Source organism: Coccinella septempunctata, chromosome 3 (genome assembly GCF_907165205.1).
Source record: "Coccinella septempunctata chromosome 3, icCocSept1.1, whole genome shotgun sequence".
Lineage (NCBI taxonomy): Eukaryota > Metazoa > Arthropoda > Insecta > Coleoptera > Coccinellidae > Coccinella > Coccinella septempunctata.
Genome location: NC_058191.1, coordinates 21,329,200 through 21,353,871, shown reverse-complemented (window position 1 = coordinate 21,353,871; position 24,672 = coordinate 21,329,200). Strand labels below are relative to the sequence as shown.

General features: G+C 36.3%; 1 protein-coding gene across 2 annotated transcripts in view; it reads right to left on the bottom strand.

Moving 5' to 3' along the window:
- Positions 1 to 1,112: 1,112 nt before the first annotated feature.
- LOC123308932 (dopamine D2-like receptor) overlaps positions 1,113 to 24,672 on the bottom strand; it is a 285,090-nt gene continuing 261,530 nt past the window's right edge. For both annotated transcript variants that reach the window (XM_044891748.1, XM_044891749.1), the window contains exons 5-6: positions 3,711 to 3,883; positions 1,113 to 1,685 (exon numbers count right to left, since the gene is read on the bottom strand). In XM_044891748.1, coding sequence (XP_044747683.1) covers positions 1,471 to 1,685; positions 3,711 to 3,883 — 388 coding nt within the window. In that variant the 3' untranslated portion in view covers positions 1,113 to 1,470. The remainder of the gene's footprint in view (positions 1,686 to 3,710; positions 3,884 to 24,672) is intronic.

Sequence of the window (24,672 nt, the reverse complement as noted above, 5' to 3'; positions counted from 1 at the left end):
TACGTATAGATTGTATATTGAGCAATAAATGTTAAAAAAAAGTTGCCGAATTATACCAATATTCCAGATTCACAAAAGTAAATTCCTTGTAACTCTCAAGCTATGACCAGGAGATCCATGATATGCTATATAATCAAAAAGCTCTTGGAAAGCTTCACGCGAAAATTTATTGATAATTATTCCATTCAAAAAAATTTAAAAAACTACAATTTTCAAATGTTGGCGACACTGATTACTTGATGGTAAATTTCAAAGTTTAAAAATATTAATGAGTAAAAGACTAAATTACAATTTTTTTTGACATCACGTAGGACTTTCTGGTTTCCATGAAATATTTTTTACAAGGCTTTGAAGTTTGACACTTTTTGACAAATAAATAAAAAACAAAAAATCGTAGACCCTCTATGACCTATGTTTCTGAAAACTTTTCAAGTACTATTCAAATATCTAATCATATACAGAGTGTTCTATTCAATAAAAGGTAACTTTTCGTCACCAGCCTGTCTGTAATTGATTTTTTTTATCAAAAAAGTAAAGTTCGAAAGAGAATGAACAAGTTTTACGTGAAACTATTTTTTGCAGCTATTATACTTTCACAGATAAGGGGATAGGGAATTTTAAACGGGCCACCATGTACAATAATTGTTTTGTCAAATATTCTTGGTGTATAATGATTCTACCTAGCTAAAATTCATGTTGAACTTGAATTTCGCAAAATTAAGAAAACAATACTTGATTATTGAAGGCCTTCAGTGAAACGAACATGTTTTAATATTGTTTAATGGAGCTTTCAATTTTATGAGGGAATAGTTTGACTTCCGATTCTATAAACGTCTTTCCTTCGCTATAAAATCTGCCTAAACTCAATAAATAGAAAGATATTATTTTTTGCAAAACTTCTCAATTGTTGCCCCTGCCTGGAGTTTGGAGTCACTGTATAAACAATACAACTGCTAAATTTTCAATTACCTACTCAGATCACCTCATTATATAATTCTATTTCACGCTTTCTTGTTCAATTCTAGTGCAAAATAGTTCTTCGTGAATGTATATAATTCTTACCTGAGGTTACGATTTCCTAGTAGTTTTGGGAAGGTAAGAAAATCTCAAACAACTGTGTGAACTCACCTTTTATTGTCCTCCTTTTAACATAATTTGACCCATTTGAGCCATTTTCAGGGAAGTACAAAAACAATATAGGACTCAAACATCTTTTCGTAGGCAAGCACCGTAAAAGTGTGAAAAAAATATTGTTGAACTTATATGAATTTCTGAAATAATATTTTCGAAGTCACTACCAGAGATATTCACATTATTGCAATAATGATATTTTCAGAGCAGTGTAATTTCTTTGAATAATAATTATTCTGATTCAATTCAACATGAACGTCTCCTCAATATTCCTGACAATCTCACAAGTTATGGAGGTAACATTATGGCAATGATAATATATCAGTACCAAATATCAAGTTACTGTCCTAAGAACATAATCTTTTTGAATGCTTTCCTGAATTCTGGGTTGAATATCGTATAAATAATGGGGTTGACGAAACTATTCATATAGCCCAGCCAAGTTGTCAGTAAAAAGGTGGCCACTCCAGGTTGGCAGGGTAAATTCAGCTTGCTGCAAATGGCATCCATTATATTGCACGTGAAGAAAGGAACCCAGCATATAAGAAACACACCTAGAAGAAGCAATGAGAAAATTAGAAATCTATATGGATCAGCAGGATTGAAGGATAATGAAAATAATACTGAGAGTTTCACAGACATCCATTTCATATATAATACAAATTTCATATTAATATACATAATTTTCATTTTTCTGTATTTTACTTATGTACCTAGTTTTTCACTAAAATTGTACCCCCAATTAACTTTGTTACAAATAGAGGTACAAGGAAATCCTATGCACAAAAGTTGTCCGAATTTTTTTTCCCTATGTGGTTGATCGGAAAAGTCAGTACTAGTTGGAAGTGGAATGATTGTATAATGAAGAGAACTAGGTGAAAGTCCTTTTTAGGGGTGGAAAATGATTTTTTCGATTTACGGCTGAACTATATAACTCGTATTGAAAAAAGCAAATTTGAGAGATCTAGAGAATGACAACATCTGCAACTTTATCCTATACCAATGTGACGAGGCAGATTTTCGCTCCGCCACAAAAGGAAATTTCTTCACCGATACTTTCATAATAGGACCTGACAATCGAAATATTTTGGAAGAAAACCGTTATATTCATCATAGGGGGGTCTTTACCGATTGATATTATGTCTTTGTTTTCCACCGACCAGTTCCATATTTGTAGCAGAAACCGTATATATCTTTTGTTTTCAGAATTCATGTATCTTATAATTCTTTCCGTTCAACCGTACTTTTTCTGACTAGAGAAAGGTCTTTCAACTTGTTTCGTTTTTCCTTCTCTTCAATTGTTTCTGACTCTTTCCGAGCCGGCTGATTGACCGAATAATTTGAGTGCATCCAATGGAGAGATGAGTTACCTATAGTGGGGCAAATTTTCCGAGGAGAGGGGTACTTCTTCGATGCCCGGCGCTGAAGGTCAAGAGCGAGTTAATTGAGATCGAGGTGCCGAGGAAAGTGCGTAAGGTGTTATTACCGTGAGTTGGAAATTAGGTCAAGGAGTTTGAAAGTTTAAGGCAAGTCCCTTGTAGCATTATTATTCCTTACGTAGTGCATACCTGAGGGCTATTTTCCGCTTTCTTGAGTACGTTGGACTGGCTGAAAATACTTACCTACCGTTTAAACTCAATCTAGTGATCGTAGGCTGTGTAGAGTGCCGGCTTCCGCGTCCGTTCGACCGCGGTTGGGTCCCAGGAGGACTTGGTGTTCCTACCGTATTTTTGGTGATTGTTTGGTTAATACTGCCGACTTCCGACCGATCAAGTTACATGTTGACAGCTTCTTCCGACCTGCTGTCTGGCTGGCAGCCATTTATGCTTATATATGCTCACATTCACATTACACAAATATTAAGAAGTCACTTTTGAATTAATTGGTGATAAACAACTTCTAAGTCATTTATCTCAAAACTAGGCTGCATGGACTTGGTTCACTTCAGCTATGAACCCCTCATATATGCACTTTATTAAATTAATATGATAATAATATGATAACGACGCCAACGTTTTGGCTTTTACATAAGTTCACCAATGATTTTGGAATAAGCCTAATCTTATATGCGATTTTTACCCGATTGTGGGCTGGCGCGGAAACCCTTGATCCCGAATCATATGTACTACTTCCCCTTAAGTGTAGTTGAAAGTTAAATCAACGATTTTTATTATTTTATTTTATTATTTATTGTGCAACGTCCACCTTTCTATGCACATTCTAACAGGTGTTTGCAACGTTATGATGGACTGCGAGAGGGTCATTCAGGGTACGAGAGTGGACAAACCCAGTACTTTAAGAGTAAATCTTCTTGTCGATACTCTTAGCCTCTTTCTGTGGTCGAAAAAACTCACAGACAGGGTTTGGTAGTACCGATTCGACTTATCCAGTTTAGTAGTGTTTCTGGCATCGGTATTTATGAAATTTATTTCATTATATTTTTTTAGTCCAGGATTTAAAACATATAGATACATATTATGTAATATGTAACTCAAGAATGGACCTAGTTGTTCACAGGCCTATGAAAGGTATTTCGTATTTGGTGAACAAGTTAATGAAAATCATTATTATTCACTCACCTAAAACTATAGCTAGAGTTTTGGTAGCTTTTCTTTCCTTTTTTGCCGAAGACTTTTCTCTTTTCTTCCTACTAGCTTTATTTATCTTGTATATTGTGAACCTTGGAGCAGCAGTCGCCTTCTTCTCTTTTTTTGACCTCGATGTAATTGTATGCCCAATAGTGGAGATCGCCCTGGAAAAAAATGGCAGGACTGAACATAGCTACTACTGCAAAATCATTTCAATTCAATTTGAAACAAATTCTTGTACTAGTTAATTATTGCGCACGGTTTGTGGACCTTTATTTATATGAATGCCTGAAAATTACTCATGAAATATTGTATTGAGTATGAGACACCATATATACTTCATTTAAGAGGTAGTTACGAATTCATGATTGTATGTATACTATTGTATACAAACATTGTCTCAATGTGAAAAGAAACCACCTTTAATTGATTCCAATCAATTTGTACCAAGCCTGTGAGTGCGATGACAGCAACCCCTAAAATATTAAAGGAAAGGGATTGAGTGACACCTTGTTTTGAAGCTAAATCGATGGTCTTCTCGAAAATGACGCACGCTTGACCATTTTTTTTGTACCGGGAAAAAAGGATAGAATTGTTACAATAATAAGAGTTGCAATAAAACATGAAAATAATAAAAAAATTTCATTAATATAAAAGATTAAAAGAAAAAGTTGTCCATTATTTTATCGACAAAAATATAACCAGTTTCCAAGTTCCTCATTGTCGTATCAACAACACATTGTTCATTGCATTTTTAAAACATCGAGAAGAATTCAATATTTTAACATTCATGTTAGAATCAATACGACCACGATTTTATTTGAACTGACGAAATTAATCCGAAGAAAATACGAGGTGACTGGCGAAGCAGTTCTGGGGCTGATTTTTGTCGAATTTCAATATCCTATTTCATTGAAATCTACAACTTCAACCTGAATATGAATTTTCGGTCGAATTGATCGAGAATTTCAGGAGATAGCTAAACGTAAATTCGGGATATTTCAGAAAACCCCCTGTATATCGAAAACGGAATACACACCAATGAGTTGTTTTTGAACTCAGTTCGATGTCCCCCATTCACGGTTTTCATTTGTCTGTTTACTCGTGAATCACGCCCTGATATAAAAAAATTATACCATCATCAGTACGTTAAATTGATATCGAACATGAAAAACCTATAATTTAATGTTATGACTAAAATTATTAGTGTATGAGAAGAATTAATGAACATTTCATATACACACTTGACATTTAGTACTAGCTGACCTGGAAAACGCTGTCCTGCCATAGTGAGGGAATATTTAATAATTGAATGGGTAAAGAAAGTGAAAAATATTTCAAACTTTTTATTGGAATAATTGATTGATTACATATTCATATATATAATATTATGTACATTATCTATTTAAAGTGAATATTTTGCATTGAAGTGCCTCTTGTTAAACAACATGTTTTCTTTCGTCTGATGCATAAACAAATGAATTTGAAGGTTTGCACACACAGGAATAGGCTACATAGAATTGGTCGAGTGGGAAAAATGGATTTTCGAGAGTAATGCCGCAAGCTCACCCGAAAATCTATCGAACATACGCATAGAAAGTTTATTATCGAACAGCCGTAAAAAATTTTTGCTTATTCTCAAAATTAAATGGTATAGCAACAATTTCTGACTATTGCCATTGAGTATTAAACCCTCAATGCTTTCTTCAAAAACGGCAATGTATTTTGAAAACTTCTGCGCATATCTTCTGAAAATTTAATTCATTCTCGATTCAAATATTTTTATGAATATAATTTACATTTATATTTATTTCGAGAAATTTCTCTCAAAATTACCCTATAGAAATTAAAAATTGGAATTCGGAAAATATATTCATGTTTGTCTGAATTTCTCGATGTCTGATGTATAAAATTGACGAAATTATCATTTGCAACCCTGCCAACATGCTTACCAAATAGGCAAATCAGTTAATTCTGCTCTTCACTCGGTGGTTAACTGCATTGAGGACGGATTACATCACAAAGAATGGACACTGGCTGTATCCTGGATATAGAGGGTGCATTCAACAACACTGCGTTTGGCGCGATGCAAGCTGCGTTCAAAACATGGCGTGGAACCGACACTTTGTTGATGGGCGAGGTCTCTGCTGAAGGATCGCAGCATAACTGCTCGGCTAGGCGGCTCGACAATCTGGGGCTCACCGGGAAGGGGATGTCCGCAGGGAGGTGTTTTATCACCTCTACTGTGGAATCTTGTCTTGAATGGGCTTCTGGTCGAGCTGACGAGGGCTGGCCTCGTTGTTGTAGCCTATGCGGATGACCTTGTCCTACTGATGAGAGGTAAGGAAATCAGTGTCATCTTCGATCTGATGCAGAATGCTCTTCGTATGATTGAAGGATGATGCTCAGAGAACGAACTCTCGGTTAACCCTGGTAAATTAGAGATGGTTCTTTTTACCAGGGGGAGGGTGCCCCACAACATCAAGCTTCCTAGCTTTTTTGGGATTGGACTCACACTGTCCGAGCAAGTTCGATATCTCGGTGTGACACTGGACCACAAGTTATTCTGGAACAAACACATTGAGACTCAATCGATCAAGGCTAATGTAATTTTTTGGTCTACTCGGAGAGTGCTTGGTAAAGGATGGGGCTTCACATTATGCACTGGTTGTATACTGTAGTGGTGAGGCCTATCCTTACCTACGCATCACTGGTGTGGTGGACTTCTATGGGGAAGAACTCCAGCCGCACCATTATGTCTAGATGTCAGAGGAACGCATGTCTAACCATCACAGGCACTCTGAGATCCACCCCTATGGCAGCTATGGAGTATCTGCTAAGCCAACCACCTTTGGACCTTGTAGTTACACAGGTGGCTATGAATACAGCTCTTAGAGTTTGGGAACAGGGACAATGGCGCGATAGAGGACTATTCAGGGGGCATGCGAGGAATCTTAAGATGGTGAGGGATGCCAACGCATCCCTTCTCCATAGAGGGGAACGCGCGGGCACCAGCTTCTACTTTGCCGAACCCTACAGGGTAAGTGTCCCTGACAGAGACCTATGGTCTACACCAAACAGGCTTCTTGAGCCTGAAGGTCCCACTTGGTTCACCGATGGCTCTGTGATGCCCACAGGGACTGGAGTGGGAATTGTGGGACCTCGTTTCAATCTGTCCATCCCCCTAGGGAAGGATTGCTCCATAGTGCAGGCTGAACTGTATGCTGTTTTAGCCTGCACACTGGAGAATATGGAGAGTACTCTGGAAAACACATCTATATTTGTTGTGACAGTCAGGGAACCCTGAAATCCCTTTCTGAGGAAAGGGTTAACTCACACCTAGTAGAGGAATGCAGGGAGGCTCTGCGGGAGCTAGGCTCGTATAAAATTGTGAAAGTTATCTGGTGCCCGGCTAACGCAGAACTTCCGGGAAACGAGAAGGCAGACATACTTGCAAAGCAGGGAGCCCGCTCAGCTTTTGTTGGTCCGGGACCGGCGTTGCCTATCTGTCGTACATCTGTCAAGAACTTCTTCAATAGATGGCTGAACAGGAAATTTTCCTCTGGATGGAGCATGAGAGGTGGTCTTAGACAGTCGAGGCTTCTCATTGAGAGACCATCCTCGGTGCCTGAGGTCAAAAAACTCTTAGCTCTTGAGAGGAAACAACTGAGTCTAGTGACTGGAGCAATGACTGGCCATTTATTTAATGAACACTCAAATAGAATGGGACTGACTAGGTGTTCCCTGTGCCGCTGGTTAGGAGCACGGATGAAACACATTCTGTTCTTCTGTATCAACCTTCAAGACTAGGATGATACACCTAGGAAACACAACACCCACAACTCCTATGTTGAGAGGGAAACCTCTCTGTCGACTTCTGGCATTTTTGTCAGCATGTCACAGAGTTTAAGTCTCTCCAACTACAAGCGGACGAACAATGGGTCATGAGGCCTCAGTTCAGCCCAGTGGGGCACCGCACGTAAAAGAAGAAGAAGACCACAGAGAAAATTGTTGATTTAATTTCACGGACATCAGTCCATTCAAGAATTATTTACCTATATCTCAGTAGGTCTTGAAAGTTCAGATGCAGTTCAATATCTGATCACAAGATATCCAGTAATTTCAAAATATAATACGAGTTGAAAAAGTATTTGAAATAGAAAAATACTCGAATTATTATTATTGATACTATAGATATTGAGACGAAGCCAATCGGTCTATAAATCCCATACAATGAAAAAAACAAAAATGACGCTTAAGAAATAGAATGAAACAATAAATGCTAAGGAGATATTCAGTACAATCTGTTTTTAAAATTTGTTCACACTCCCGGTACCCCACTCTCCAGTGAAGAGTTGCACCTGCCAAATAAAATTGAGAGCAAATGAATCAGCATACAAAATGGATACAATTTCTCCCAATTTGTTCATCGAACCAAGAACATGAAGAATAGTACAAATATCTCCGGTCAGTGCTTAGACTTATAAGTCTTTAGGTCAGTGGTCAGTGTTTATTTTCAATAGCGACCTAAATCGTGAAATCTTACCTCATAATCTACTACCTGTAGCCACCTGCTTTGCAGTAGGTACGAAATTTATCCATAAAGTGACAATTTCCATGATGGCAAAACATACCTCACAAATATAACTACAGTGACTATATACCCCCATTACTTCGCCATCTAAATGATGTAAGGACCACCTGAATTGCGTTTCGTCTGCAGATGGCTACTTCAAATGAAAGAGTTGAAATTTGAAAGTGAAACACAGCCCAGAATAACTGAACGCGGGATTTTCAGTCACAGAAACAATTAAAACCAGTAATGGCAAGGCCACAACAAAATATCGCTCTGTTCTTTCTCTATCTATCTACTTTACTTAGGGTCGCCCATTAAAGCCAGAAATGGAATTAATTCTGAAATTTTCGAAAATTTAATAGTCATATCATGACTGCATATCACAACCGTGGAACATAGATACAAGGAATAGAAAATAAACATTTGTTGTTGTCCAAAGACTGGAGTGAGATAGTTGCTTAGTGTCGCCAATCACAGTTGAGATAGTTGAATCTGACATCATTGTCACGTCAATTTTCTGTATAAAAAGGTAGGAGCTATACTTCATTTACTTTTATTTTAGCAGTCGGTTGGCCATGGAAATTTGACACATTTCACTCTGTATAGTACGAATATGTGGGGTTATGAAGCTTGTCAAAACATTTTTGGATTTTAAATCAACGCTATGTTGCCCGCTCTACGTAAAAGTTTCTGTTATTACGTATTTTATCACAATGTCGAATCTCTTCGGAAAATATGTGACGAACATAATTGAAGTTTATACAAACTGATTGAAGGCATACCAAATCCAGTTATTTGCATGGAAAATACAAGAGATCTCCCGAAGGAATTAACAGATAATTACAAGAATGTTAAATTCTTCAACAAAAATCATCTTGCATCAATATAAGTAAAAGGAATTGAAGGAATTTTCAAGTTAAGATGAACTTCACCTTTGAACAAAAATTTCACATGAATAAACAAGTAACAGGGCAACTTGCGCGAATTTGTGGCTATTCATCTTAATACATTGATGTAATAATAATTATCAGGTATTTATTAGTACCTTAACACATTTACATTGTATAGGACAAGTCAAATGAAAAATAGAAAAATCCATTTTAGGGAACTTATTCTCCGATGACATTTATCGAAAATCCTGTAGTAAACTTTTCGCATTAATTCACTCAAACATAAAATTCTCAAATGCCACCACTTTTTTGGGTCTCCCAATAGAAGGAAATTCTTTGTCATCCTCTTCATTCACAATCTTTCTGATTATGGAAATAACCAGCTGAAATATAAGTCGTTTAGATTCAGATGAAACATTATATAAATTCTCTTACATTGAATAGGTTCTCTAACGTCTGACGTATTGTGGATTTTAGAATATCAGGGTAAAACTATTTGAATCAGCGGACCTGAATTCTAAATAGCACTTCCTGAAACCCTGTTTTTTTTTTAATCACTTTCGGTATTTTCGTAATAAAAATTGATATTAGTTGTGGCAACGGCGTTATGACATTAACGACATTTGAGTGGCTCAGAGGAAAAGTGATCTAACTACAATTAAGTGAAATGTTTGAAATGAAGGTTTTACGTTTCAATTGATTGAAAAACCGCATTGATAGGTATGGAAAATTTTGTTGAGAGGAAAAACATTTAATGGGTATAACTCGGTCAAAACGACGATTTGACTCGTACCACTCATAAGAAGAAAAATATGCAACCTTTGGTACCCAAATATCGGTATAACTCAAAAATCGGAATTTGTGACTTATACCACTTTTCCTCTGACCGGCTCATTTCATGAGTGCCAACCCAAATTCGTTCTATTTACAAAAACTTGAGAAAATTATTTCATGGCCAACCGACTGCTAAAATAAATTTGAATGCCGTATATATAAATTTATTCATTTTACGCCACTGCCTCAGTGTCGCGCTAGACAGATAAGCATCGAATGTTTGTACCACAACAAATACATTCATAGTACGTCAATGTCCATTCCATGTATTTATGTTCTAAGATCACAACTCGATACAAAAACTCAACAAATTATAAACCTAAACCTACTGAATTCTGAATTATTCTGTTCGTTGGTAAAAACCAATAGTTTATCGCGAGCAGACATGCACACTCGACAGGGTACTGCATTTCACAATATGTATAGAAATATTTTATTACTGTCCCCTCTTTCTTCACTTTTTAGAATCAACCGAAACAATGAAAATATAATTGTAGAAATTTAACAGGCGTAATCCTCTGAGAAATATCAACCGTTAACTTTCTATTTGCTTTGAACTGTTCCCTCATTATTCTTCGTTTCAGTTTAATAAAAATATAGGTTGAAATTTGAGAACCTCGATTTCTGTTGAGTTCGATTAGTCCTACTCGATTATTTTCTCAAAAATACCATTTACATTAGGGGTTAGGATGAGGGATAGAATTCGCGTAGTTGGGATGGTCGCTTCTAGCCTTGAATATCAACCCCATACCCCATAACCCCATATTACTCAAAGCTTCTAGGCAGTCTCGTGACTCCAGTCATCGGGGCTCGAATTTCTTGCCTAATTTGGAATTCTTCAACCTGCCGTATCTCACGAAATATTCGTTAAAAAAGCTCATGTATCATCAGGAATAAATGGCATAGGTAAGGGTCATATTCATTTGTATATTGATTCATGTTAAGACAGTGAATCGACCTCTTCAAAGGGAACAATATTTCGAAACTTTATATTGTTAAAACTTATGGGTTATCCTGGAGATATATGCTATCGAGAGCTTCTGCAGAGTACTTTTCTGTCTTTTCTATCTCTATAAAATTGCGATTGATCATTTTTCTCTATCCTTATCAGCGTCGGCCCTGAAATCCAGACAGCAATGAGTCCGTTCCGACATCTATGCAGAGTGTTTTCAAAAGTGAGGCCTTTTTTCGACTTTAGAAGTCATCAAAATAAGTAATTCCACCAAAAATTGTCTATATAAAATATTCAAGATGGCTGAGTTATAACCCCTAGAATGTCGACGAAATTTCATTGAATTTTCAAGCACGGGACTGTAGAAAGTGACTTTGGAATCGGCAAAGCGAAACAAAACATAATCATATGGCTGTACAGGGTGGGCAAAATTCGTTGTCTACTGAGAAGATCTCGTGAACTATAGCAGCTAGAAGAAAACGGATGACATATTCTCGAGCTCTTCTTTCCTGACTAATCCAAATCTGTAAACAGAATCATTCCTAGATTTTGAGTTATAAATAAAATTTGAAATTTTGACGATCTCGAAATGTTCTTATAAGTTTTTTGTCTTTGAAGTTACAGATCTGTAACTTGAACCCTCTTAGGTACTTTCATACGTGGAATCTACTGACGAAAGATTTTTTTCCAATTCAAAAATAACAAATTCAATAGGAGTTTGCATTTAAAAAAACTTCAACGAAATGAAAAGGTATTTTGAGCACGACAGTGGATTCTACGTAAAAAATTGTCTGAAGAAGGTTCAAATTCCAGATCTGTAACTTTAAAGACAATAAAGTTATGGAAACTTTTCGAAATCGCCAAAATCTCATTTTTTGCTAATAACTCAAAAATGAAGAATCGAAGGGAGCTACGGTTCTTACCATTCTTTGTTTCTTCGAGAAAGTTTAAACGTTGAAAATTGATACATGGATGTTTTTGGATATCCTTACAGAAATTAGGCATGACTGATTGACACTTTGACAGTTGACAAATCGATAATAAAAATTTTCAACTATCTCAATAATTATTGTGAGTGTGAGTGATTAGAACATAAATTATTATTATTATTATTAAGTACTATACCATACTCTTATGCGAACGTTCTACTCCGGACATAGGGAATGCCTTGAGATGCAGAAGAGTACTCGGAGATTCCTTTCAAATCGTCTAGTGACGGAAATTATTCAATTTTTTACTCCGTTACTGTGAAAGCAAGTATCGTTTCATCATCAATTGCGAAATATTTTACTCTGCGTAACTGGTTGCAAAAAGTAAAACGTCAATGAGTTTCAGAAAGTGTTACTCTATATGTCAAAATTAGAAAAAAATTATTATCGCACTGGGCGATCGCATTTTTACAATCCCCTTCTTTCTTATGGCATTCCATAATATGGAACATATTATGTTCGTCGTTGAATTTTCGTTCTCTATATAACGATTTGTATACATTTGTATTCACATTAAATTTCGGGCAGACAGACGGTAAGTTTTTTGTGATACATTTACTCCAAAAACTACAGACTAATTGTATGAATTTTTAGTTAAGCTGCAACGATTCAGGACGTGGGAATTAGTTGTGAAAGGCAGATGTCCGAAAAAGTTGTAGGTATTGTAACGTGGTTTCCTCGGAGAAAACTTATCTCGAGCGCCAGCTATTCTTTTCACTGGGAAGAATAGCAAACCTACCAGAGTAGCTGCTAGTCGGAGACAGAGTTCGCTGTTATCTAGAGTGGTAGCGATAACGAAGTAGTCAAAAATCAAATTATGTAGGTACTAGTTTATTCACACCTTCGGAAACTGATTATATGAACAACGGAAATATGTGTAGGTATGAAATATGAGCTAATCGATCAACAAACATAAATTATGGAAATTCGATCCGATCACGAGCACTTTATAAAGTTTATAACGGATACAGTGAAAAATCAGAGGTTGTTCAATAAAATGCGCCAACCAGAACTGACGAAATGGATACTAAGGATGACCTCGCGAAGTGAAATGACTTGCTATACGGTATCGGGATGTAATTAATTGTATTTCTTCAGAACTGAAAGAAACACAGCCAGGGCGGATCTACTCGAGACTTTTATTTGCTACCCCAAGGGCTACGCTCCATGACTGATAGCGAAGAAAAGGTTCATTTTGAGCGCAACTACGGGATTTCACTGACGACGAGCGGTACCTCTTATTCTCTACCCCAAGGGCTTACGCACCATGACTGATAGAAAAGAAGAGATTTCTATTTCAACACTTATGACGCGGGAACGCGAACCGGGGGGGTTGACGGAACTTTCTCTTCACTACCCCAAGGGCTTACGCACCATGACTGATAGCGAAGGGAAAAGTCAGACTCGCGAAACAGGGTAAAGTATGGCCAAAAGATAATAGAAAGCGATACAGTACAGCAGTGTCAAAGAAACAACCGGTGTAGGTCTAATAAAGAAACTGAACGGTATAGACGGGGACCTACCTCCTTCATTTCAGGCACTCGCGGAAAACGAAAAAATAAAAATTAATTTCTAAGAGCACTATCTTGGTAACACAAAATGTATTCTAAATTCTAAACGCTGATCGGCTCGTCGGGCACACAATCGCAGAGACAAGAGAAAAGAGAGTAAAGAGCGTCAAGTGACAAAAGAGACTAAAGAGTAAAAAGAGAGTCAAGTGACAAAAGTGGCCGTCGCGAGGGAAAATCTGCTTTTATAGGCAAATCCTCCCACACGTTAAAAATCTGAAATTTCCAGAATGCGACAAGAGTGAAAAACGTCGTCAGCTCCGGTTTATCGCATATCAATATCAGAAAAACGTCGAAATCTTCAACGGCATGCAAGAAAAACGACGTTGACCACAGATAAACGGTTTTTTTCATTTACTCTGCCTATCGGAATGAATGTACTGTATATTTGAGAATTAAATATTTTCAAAGGCGGAAATGTGAAATGGAAGGAATGCACTAAAATGAACTCCAATTTTCTCAGAAAACTGGGATTCATTACAGGATGGTTCAGATGATGTGTGGCAATGTGTAGTGGATAAAAGGAGCCAGCGAATATCTGGCAAATTAAAATCTTCAGCAATATAAATAGTCCTCTTGATCATCTCTAGATCTCTCAAAGTTTCGACAAAATATGAATCATTGTTTGTAGATCTTCACACACAATTTTAAAGAAAACCTTGTTACCGATAGGTCTTTTGGACAACTATTGAACAAGGTGTAAATAGTAAACAAAATGAAATGTTCAGTGATAAAATACTACATAAGATCAATAGGAACATAACGAAAAACAAATAAAACGGCTATAACATTCAATTTCTATGTTCCATCATTTTTCCGACAGCATATTCGGATAGCACGTTAGAAAGCTTATCATTCTGATTGTTCACTTTTCAAGGAAATGGTTGTACATACCAATTCTTCATGGACGAAAACTACTTGAGTACTTCTGTGTGGAGTTTACCTAAGTGTGTTAGAACAGAGTGCTTTCGACCGTAGTCATCATCAGGGTTCCCTGGAAGTGTTACTAATGTTATTCAGTGTATGTTCAGACAAGAATTAGGTTAGGTGAATTATAATTACCCGTCCAGGAATAACATCACAGGCATGGAAAGGTAAGAAAGCTCGAGCAATAAAATGTCAGGGCCGCAACAAGAAAAACATGAACAGCAGGTACATGAATTGCAGGCAATTCTTCACGGAGGTTTCAGTCTGATGAACTGATATTGCGATTTTTTCGACGTATAACAGATTTGATGGAATCAGGGTTTTTTAGACAACGCGGTTGGTACCGGCCAGTTAACACAGGATATCCATTAGAGCACCTTAAGTGGTGCATATGGACATGGACCAGAAATGGACGGCCAGGGGACATCCCTAGTACATCAATTCATGGACGTACCAATAATGTGCATTCATTGTATATCCATTCATGGACGCATTTTAATATCCAATAATGGACATACATTGTACACCCATTTATATTAGTAGGACTATGTTCGCACCGCCAATTAAAGCAAGACAGTCAGAACTTAAAAAAAAAAGAAATAACACGTGGAATAAGACAAAGAGTTGAATCAAGGTTTTGTTTTGATTTGAATGCAATTGCCGATATAATATATACTAACTGACAAAGAAACTACAACACCCAGAAAGAGCTTTTGAAATTTGAATTTTTTTTTGGTGAAACATAGATAGTATAGCAAGGAGTAAATGATTAAAATTTTGAAAAAAAATCGTGAAGGTTTTTTCATAAAAACATTCTTGTTACTTAATATTGTAGTCATTTTTTGCAAATATTTTAAATTTTACAACAAACCAACTGTTCGAGGAGATCCAAAGTCGATTTAGTTGTTGTTAAAATGTCCACGCAGAATTTATCGCCAGCTAACTGAATTTGAAAGAGGTCGAATTATTGGTCTACGGGAGGCGGGGTTGTCATTTCGAGAAATCGCTAACCGTACGAACAGAAATCCAACTACTGTTATGAGATGTTGTCAAGCGTGGTTTGATAATGCCCAAAATCGAAGAAGAGTAGGCACCAGACGTCGAAGGGGCACAAATGGAGTTCAAGATCGGCGTCTAAGACTTATGACTATTAGAGACCGATTTGCGACAACTCGATCTTTGGCTGATGAGTGGTTAGAGAAACAAGGCCATCCTGTAACTGTACGAACGGTTTACCGCCGTATAAGGTCTTTTGTACTGCAGCATTACCGACCCCATCATGTGTTACCTCTTAAGCCCGTTGCAAATTCTCTAGAAAATTTACTCGAGATTTTATGCGCCTTGAATTCTTTACCGTTACATACACACTTTCGGTAGAATTCTCTGTTCAGTTGCATATAAAATAATATCTGCCGTTTTCTTACCAAATTGTGGTAGAGAATTCTCGGCTGTTACAAACGGGCTTTACGGTTGAGGAATGACGGCAACGATTACAGTGGTGCAGAGAACGACAACTTTGGAATATGGAATGGCATCAGGTCTCTCATCTCGATTCTCCTTGGGTGCACATGATGGCCGAAGAAGGGTGAGACGACGTCAAAGAGAAAGACGTGAAACTCATTTTGATGTTGAGCATCATGTACACCGGACAGGTGTTATGGGGTGCTATTGCACATAGAAGTAGGACACCTTTAGTCTTTGTTCGAGGTAACATGACAGCGCTGCTTTACCTTCAAGAAATAGTGGAGCCATATGTTCTCCCTTACCTTAACCGGCTCGAGAATCGAATATTTCAGCAAAATAATGCTCGACCTCATGTGGCCAGAGTTAGTTTAAACTTTTTTGAAGCAACCCATATGAATCTTTTGCCATGACCGCCCAGATCCCCCGATCTTTCGCCTATAGAGCATGTTTGGGACATCATGGGTAGAAGGTTTGGAAATTTTCCCCAGTTTACATGGACTTTGGCGGCTCTGAGACATAAAGTACAGGTAGTTTGGAATAGTATCCTTCAAGAAGAAATAGACCATCTTCTTGCAACAATGCCAAGACGTGTTGAGGATTGTATAGATAACCGCGTTGGACAAACACATTATTAACAAATTTAATAAAAAAATTGTAAACCCTTCGTTTTTTTTATCTGAAAATTTGAAATTTAAACAGCTCCTTCTGGGTGTTGCAGTTTCTTTGTCAGATAGTATATGAACCAAGATTTGTGGAGAGTTCGTTGGGTGATTCATGATTTCCATTCATGAAAAAGTATGTAATCTGTTTTGTCTCAGGGACATCTTACCATTTAGTGAGAAATGTCCCTTGGATGTCCACAAAATGTACTTGTGTTGTTAGTTGGTGGAGGAACGTATTGAGTTTCGAATTCATTCATCGAGGCGCTCAAGAATTTCTTAGTTCGTTGTTGTGTTGCAATCACCAGGTAAAAAAGGTAGTTGAAAGAGCCAAGGAAAATAGAGTGAATACGAGGTATACCTCTGGTAACAAAGAATGTGATATTTTAAGTTGAGTTTTCAACGTTATATATGTCTGGTTGTTCTTTTCATATGAATCGAGTTTTATTTCTTAAATGTATTCATATAATATGTCAATATGGGAAGACCTGGACGAAATATTGATATTTGGTGGACAATGCCTGGATAGTTGATGGTTGCTGGAGATTTACCGGATCTTTTAATGGATGTAAACTGGGCTAGTTATGTACCTCATATAGACGTTAAATGAACCTATATATAGGCTGCAAAAAAATAACATAAAACAGCACGACAGACGAGGAATAGTGCCATCACTCTGAAGGAACAAAGGCGTAGCATCTCAGATGGAGGGGGGCGACTCAAGTTTGAGTTATTTATCTAGTATTTTGTTCTTAATCCTTCGAAGATGTCAGAGTCGTCGCCATTATTCTTCGCGATTTGCAGGATTATATTGAACTCATTCTTTCTCTTTCCTTCTGATGGGGGTAATACTTATTTTGAGATGGACTGTATCAATAAAATCTAACAACGAATGAGAGTCGTTAGCTGAGCCATGACAAAGACGTCGTCAACTGATTTCGCCAAGGAGGATTTTTTCAAAATGTTTGCATATGCGGTTTTTCCATAGGAAGATAATCCATCGCTAATCCCTCCTCCTATCTTCAAATTCCCTCGTTGAAAATGAAAGGATCCTGAGACAATGCGAAGTCTAATATGGTGCGGATGTCAAACATTTCGAACTCTATTAGCGAAGTAGCCCAGAAACCAACCGGATGTACTTTTTTCTAGGAACCGATATTAATAATTTCGATACGTCGAACGACAACATGATATTTTATAACCTCTGTGCATGTGGAGGTGATTCAATTTTTGAGTTTAATCTACTGGGTTGAGTAACGAGTATTTAGGTCTTAAGTTCCTACTATCAATCAAGCAGGTGTTTAGCTTACGAGACGGTTCATGAAGGGGGTATTGAAGAAGGAGTCTATAGGTCTTAATGGAATTTCTAGCTTGCAGATTCAATGTAATCCGTACGGTTTTGGCATGAATAGATTACTAAGCAACGTCTTGAGTTTATTGTGCTGTTTAAGTAGATTCCGCACATTCACAGATAGTTTTCTTTAAAGAAATTCAGTTCACAGAAGTCATTATCATGTAAAGAGATTTGAACCTTTAGAATGTAGTCCAGTTTGTTCATAATAACTATGCAGTTACCATTGTCTGTCCTTTGAAGTATTTGCTGAGCTTCACCTCGGCTTGCTTACTTCTTAGAAATCAAGTTGAACAACGGTTCATAAGAGCCATATTTAAAGTCTGAGTATCTACAAAGAAATACACTCATAATGATTTTCTCGAGCAGACATTCCCCTCTCGGAGGACAGATTTTGTTCCATCCATCTTTTTGCTATCTGAGTATGTATAAGTGTATATAGCTAGGACGAGTATGCTCCTTAACCTTAACATATCTTTGTTGCAATGAACTGCAGAGCTCATGGCGCAGATGTTCTGCAACGACGGGCTCTTCATTAGGTGGTGGAAGAAAATTATCGCTGGAGGAAGAAATGCCACACTCGCTAAGGAACTGCATAGAATTTTTTTATTTCATATTCCGATAACTGAAATTCTGATGGCTGATTTTTATATACAGGGTGCTTCATCATAAACTGGACAAACATATCGTCGGCTTACTGCGCCAAAACAAAATAAGTACATTTTTAACCTTTTTTGGTGAATGCTTCCATAGTATGTTCCTTTATAAATGGTGTGATAGTAAACATAAACACACTATTTGATTTCAATATATTTAATTCTAGGGCAATCGATTTCGGTTCATTTCAAACCATCATCAGGCCAGCTGAAAGACATTGTATGTTCTATAGTCCATTCAAGAATGATTGACATCTCGGATTGCTTTGAAAAATCGAATTTAAATGGGTAATAGCCCATAAGTTGAGATTTTGTGTTGCGGAATTCAGGTTGGTTTTGTGAATAAACATTGATTGATATGTGAATCTATGCACTTACCAACGTTTATTTGAATTTTGTACAGCTGTTTATGTTCTTAATTTAATGGTACGATTTGGAAACATTCTTGTGTCAATTTTGAATACTGATTAATATGCTACAAATTTGAATATTTCTTATTTTCATATACTTTTCTAGGTTATATTGATGTATTTCAGTTCTGTGATTGAAAGTACAGAAATTTTTAGAAATCTTTTTTGACCAGATATTAAGCTGCGTCTGGACTTTCAAGACCTTCTGGGATGTCAATCATTCTTGAATGAACTATAGTTTTGTTGCAATTATGTGGATATGGGTTAAGTAAGAGCATGCAATCATATATTTTACCTACCGTTCTTAGTGGTATATTATGAATATTTCAAAATTTTGATTTAATGATCATAAAAAGTTTTTATCGGTGTGGTATTCTATATATCTTTAATTTTCTTGAACTCGAAATCACCCTAAATGAGGACAACAACTTCTCTTTCAATATATTTCGAAAACCTACACAAACAGATGCTGTTATATATTTTCACTCTTATCACGCACCCTCATTAAAAAGAGGGTTATGGATTTTTTAATCCATAGACTGCTTAGCATCTCCCTATCCCCCGAAAATGTTAGAAAGAGAAAAATATAATTTACCTGATTGGAAATAATAACCAATATAAACAATATTACATTGACCAAATATTCGACATCACAAAAAAGAAACAATACTTATCAATTCCATATTAAAAAAGTTTTCACGAAAATATACAGCGTATTCTAGTTTTGTTGCAATTCTATACTATAGAATGCCATACCGATAAAAACTTTTGATGGTCATCAAATCAAAATTTTGAAATATTCATAATATACCGCTAAGAACGGTAGGTAAAATATATGATTGTATGCTCTTATTTAACCCCTATCCACATAATTGCAACAAAACTAGAACATATATGTTTATGTCTTTCAGCTGGCCTGATGATGGTTTGAAATGGTGGGAAATCGATTTCCCTAGAATTAAATATATATAAATCAAATAGTGTATTTATTTTTACTACCATACATTTTTTACCATTTTTGTGTCTGTTTTACATTATCAACGTTAGTGTATTAGTTCTTTTTGTATTGCGGGCATTAATTATGTTCACAGAACTACAATCTATCTTATTTTTTCACTTATTAAAGGTTTCCCTTCATGTAGTTGTTTTATTGTAAGGAGAAACTTTCAATCCTCAATTACACAAAACTAACAAAATGTAACTTATCTGTTTTCGGCAGTAAGATGACGATGTACATTATGTACATAAAGTATGGAATAAATTTATTTAAAAAATGCTGAAACACGACGATATACTTTTTAAGCGGGGCACAGTTTAGGCATATTACCTTGCCTCTAGCTTCACTAAACGGTGGTGAGTGCCACCCCTAGTTTTTGTAATGGGAAGGGGGTCGAACGATAACCCATTTTTAAGGTCTCTTGCTCCAGATTATAGCACTAGTGTTTGAAGTTGCTAGTGTTATCTTTGTTAACATGACAGCTTGTCAAAATTCCTAATTTTATTAGTATCCTCAAGCTGTCATATTAACAGAAATTGAAAAATGTTGTTTATAAAACAAAATCTGAAACAATTGCGTACCTAAAAACTAGAATTAGAATCGAATGTGCTAATATCAGTTGCCAAAATATAAGTAGGTATGGTCCAACAGGAATTTGTCGATCGTTTGGGATACTGTCAGGCACAAGAAGGGTTTCAGTTGTAATATTTAATTAAGTATAGTATGTTATTGTTAATTATTTAAGTAGGTAGTTATAAGTTTGAAGTCGCTACTGCAATTTCTGTTAATATGACAGCTTGAGTAAACTAATAAAATTAGGAATTTTGACAAGCTGTCATGTTAACAAAGATAACACTAGCAACTTTAAACTCTAGGGCTACAATCTGGAGCAAGAGACCTTTGAAATGAGGTATCACTCGACCCCCCTTCCCATTACAAAAACTAGGGGTGGCACACTCAGAGGGTGAAGCTAGAAGCAAGGTAATATGCCTAAAATGTGCCCCCCTCAACAAGTAGATCGACGTGCTCAAGTCAGGCCCGGATCTAGGGGGGGGGCAAGCGGGGCGCTTGCCCCGGGCGTCAGCTTAAGGGGGCGCCAAAATCAACCAGAGGTTGAAATTTTTTTTTTAGTTTCTCGGAAAAAAATTATTTCCTAGAGCTAAAATCGAAACTGTAGAATGGAAACATGATAAACCATCACTATGCCAAAAATCTTCAAAATCGATGAGGGATCAATTAACTGTATATGTATTATTCAGTCATCTAGGAATGACCGCCACACTTGGGTGAAATAGGTTAAAAGATAGGATATGTCTACAATGTGTCGCAAGTATAGAGCCAGTAATTTCTTTGCCTGAAGAATTACCGACTCCCCATTTCATCTGGAACTAAGGGGCAAAATTTCCGATATTTTATGGACCATAACTTAAAAACTAATCCTTTCAGCAAAATTCTGTTCGCATATTCATAATCTACGCCCTCAATTTAGTAAATACAACAATATTGGTGGAAATCGTAGAGCTCGAAAATTTTTCAAATTTTCCATACTGTATGGATTTTTTGAAAAATATTTTTGGTCTCCGATCAAAAGCAAATTCGTACTGTACACTGATACGAGGGCGTAGAACACGAATATGCAAACAGATATTTTTTAAAAATCAAGTTTTCAAGTTATGGTCGATGGAAAATCGGAAATTTTGGACCTTCGTGGAAAAAATTATAAAATCTAAACTGTTAGCGGTAAATGAATGAAGTATGTTTTTTTCTATTCGCAAAGAACCGATCTATCACAAAAAAATCAGCATATGACTAGTGCTTTTTTTCTGGCTGCTACACCTCCTCAAAGTTGACCAATTTCTTAGAAATTTTGCACTTAAAGTGATTTATTTCTCAAAATACTGATCCTACAAAAAATCAAATTGCATATTCGTGATCTACGACCTCGAATTAATAAGTAAAATGACCCGGGTCGATATATGTCGCTGAAAAAATTAATTTTCGTTCGGAATAATTTCGTTTGTAAAGCGCGGGTAAAAACGATAGGTGAGCGAGGGTTGCAAACGACATTCTTGTAAAAACAAACTTTTTTATTTTTCGAACGATTTCAACCCGAGTCATTTTTTCTACTAATTCGTGGTCGAAGATTACGAATAAGCAATTAGATTTTTCCTAAGATGAGTACTTTGGGAAAAAAATAACTTTTAATAAAATAATGGGAAAAAAATAAGATTTATTTTTTTCCTAAAGTACTCATTTTAGGAAAAATCTAATTGCATATTCGCAATCAACGACCTAGAATTAGTGAAAAAATATCTCGGGTTGAAATCGCGATGACCAATATGCAATTATATGTTTCCTGAGAACCTTAGAGGGGGGGGTCGCCATCATGAATTTTTGCCCCGGTCAGAAAAAATCGTAGATCCGTGACTGGCTCGAGTATTTTTTTTCGTTTTAAAGTGCGAGAAAATTAATTTATTACATATTTTATGTACATGCTGTATGGTCCTGTAGATGACACCGAAACATGAAAGAGATGAGGTGTGTTCAACGTCAGCTTTGAGCAATATTCCAATGAGTGTCGTCAGTTATGTATAAACCTAAAAGTAACGGTTTATGGTCACATCTTATTAGTTTTTAGTGTTCAGTTCAGAAAAAGTGAAGAACTCGAAAAAATTCACAAAATGGCGGAAAACCTACAATGTTCGTGATTTCTTTCTCGATAGCCAAAATGAACAAAATTTTTTTTTACATGTCTACAGCGGAATGAAATTTCACCCGAAATTGCCGGCGAAATGTTTCACGATTGTACTTTTTTTTTCTATATCCAACACAAATATGAAAACGAAATCGATAAATATTAAGCGGTTTCTTTAATGTATCAGTCCAAATATCTCGTTCGGACCTCATATAATATTTCAAAATTTTTAAATTGGGCTGTCGAAACATTCTAGATTATAATATATATTATATTGTACACAACTTATATAAAATCGGCCATCACAATTTAGGTAGAGTTAGTCCTATTTTGTGTTTCAGAAAAATTTACGTTATGGAGCCCCCTGCAACCTGAAACCTTGTACTAATAGTAGAAGCGATTCTTTCTGTAAGATAATCTCGAGGTTGCTAAAGAATTTCACGGTCATAATACAAACACTATTTTTGTACAACCGTGAAAAATATAAAGTTACATATTGCAAGAAATATTCATTAAAACTTCAAAATCTTTGCATTTGTATAACGCCTGCGAAGTACTTATTGTGAGTACGGTTGCACGAAAAACAATTCGCGCTGTAGATAACTCTATATGAGGTTCAGTCATATCGGTCATTTTTTTGAACTATATAGAGTATATTAAAATTTCTAAAAAAATTATCTGAAGAATTGCTAACTACACACTTCAGAAGTAGAGATTGAAACGTATCAGGCAAGCCTTGTTTTCGCAAATTTTATAAATTTGTCAGAAAAAGCGTAAAAATTTTGTCTTGAAATTCTAGTCGAAAAAAAAATATCCAAATTTCAACACAATTTCACAATTGAAATGTTTCCCTACTCATAATGTTAGTATAACACTAAAATTTCACAGAACCGGATCATTATAAACGAAAAATTAAAAAGTCTACGAGTATTTTGTTGGATCAAGATAATAATTTTGACAATTGTTCAGTAGTAATTTATCGTATTTGCATTAATTTACTGGGAACGAGACATCCGGTAATTTCAAAATTAATTGAATCAACGTCCCCGTCTGTTGACAAATCTCAATTGACAGACTGGAAATCTACAATTGTGAACATTTTTTACGAATTCGTCTGATGAAAGAGTCTAATACAGACTCCGAAATGTAACGAACTTCTATTCATTTCTTAAAGTCTCATTTCTCGTTTACTGTCAAGCAACAATTTATTCTATCTGATTTGCTCCTGAAAAACTAATGTAAGAATTTACCTAGGGGCAAATCGATTATTTCAATTTCTTAATTAATTTTGTTTCAGAGACTGGAAGTGAAAACCCTAAGGTTGGACTTTCGAGCAGGCGACAGTGACGCAGCGTCTATAGCGTCACTGCAGCAGCGTAACTGTCGCGGCGTCACTACCTCCGCGACATTGCGACTGTAGAAGTACAATGAAATTTTTGAGAGTACCATTGGAACACACCGTTAGTGACGCCGCGTCAGTGAGATTCCTCGAAAGCTAGCGACACTGTCGCGCTTGAACTTCTACTGTCGTCGTGTTTTTGTAGTGAAGTTGATTGAAGATGCTCTCAATCGAAATTTCACGGATGATGAAGATGTTCATCTTATAAATTCGGTGTCACAGCATCCAATGCAATTGATTTGAGTGCTCAAGATATCATTTGAGTGTATATATACAGGGATTTTCATCTCAGACAAGTCACCCCGTATATTTCTTATCCCATAGTGATAGGAAAAATTTCCTGAAACACATCGAATTATTTTGTTTGGATGACATCTTTTGACGTATATTTGAGGCTTGAACGAGCAAACCCTAATAATGGGCGCTTCAGCCTTTCAAAATTGAACAGGGGAAAGGGGATGAGTGATAGATACTTCATTTGAAAGCTCTTGCTCAGAAGCCTCTCTACAACGGTGTATGAAAAACGTAATTTTGATGAACGCTCAAATGAGCCAAATTGAATAACATATTTTGGTTATTTTTACAA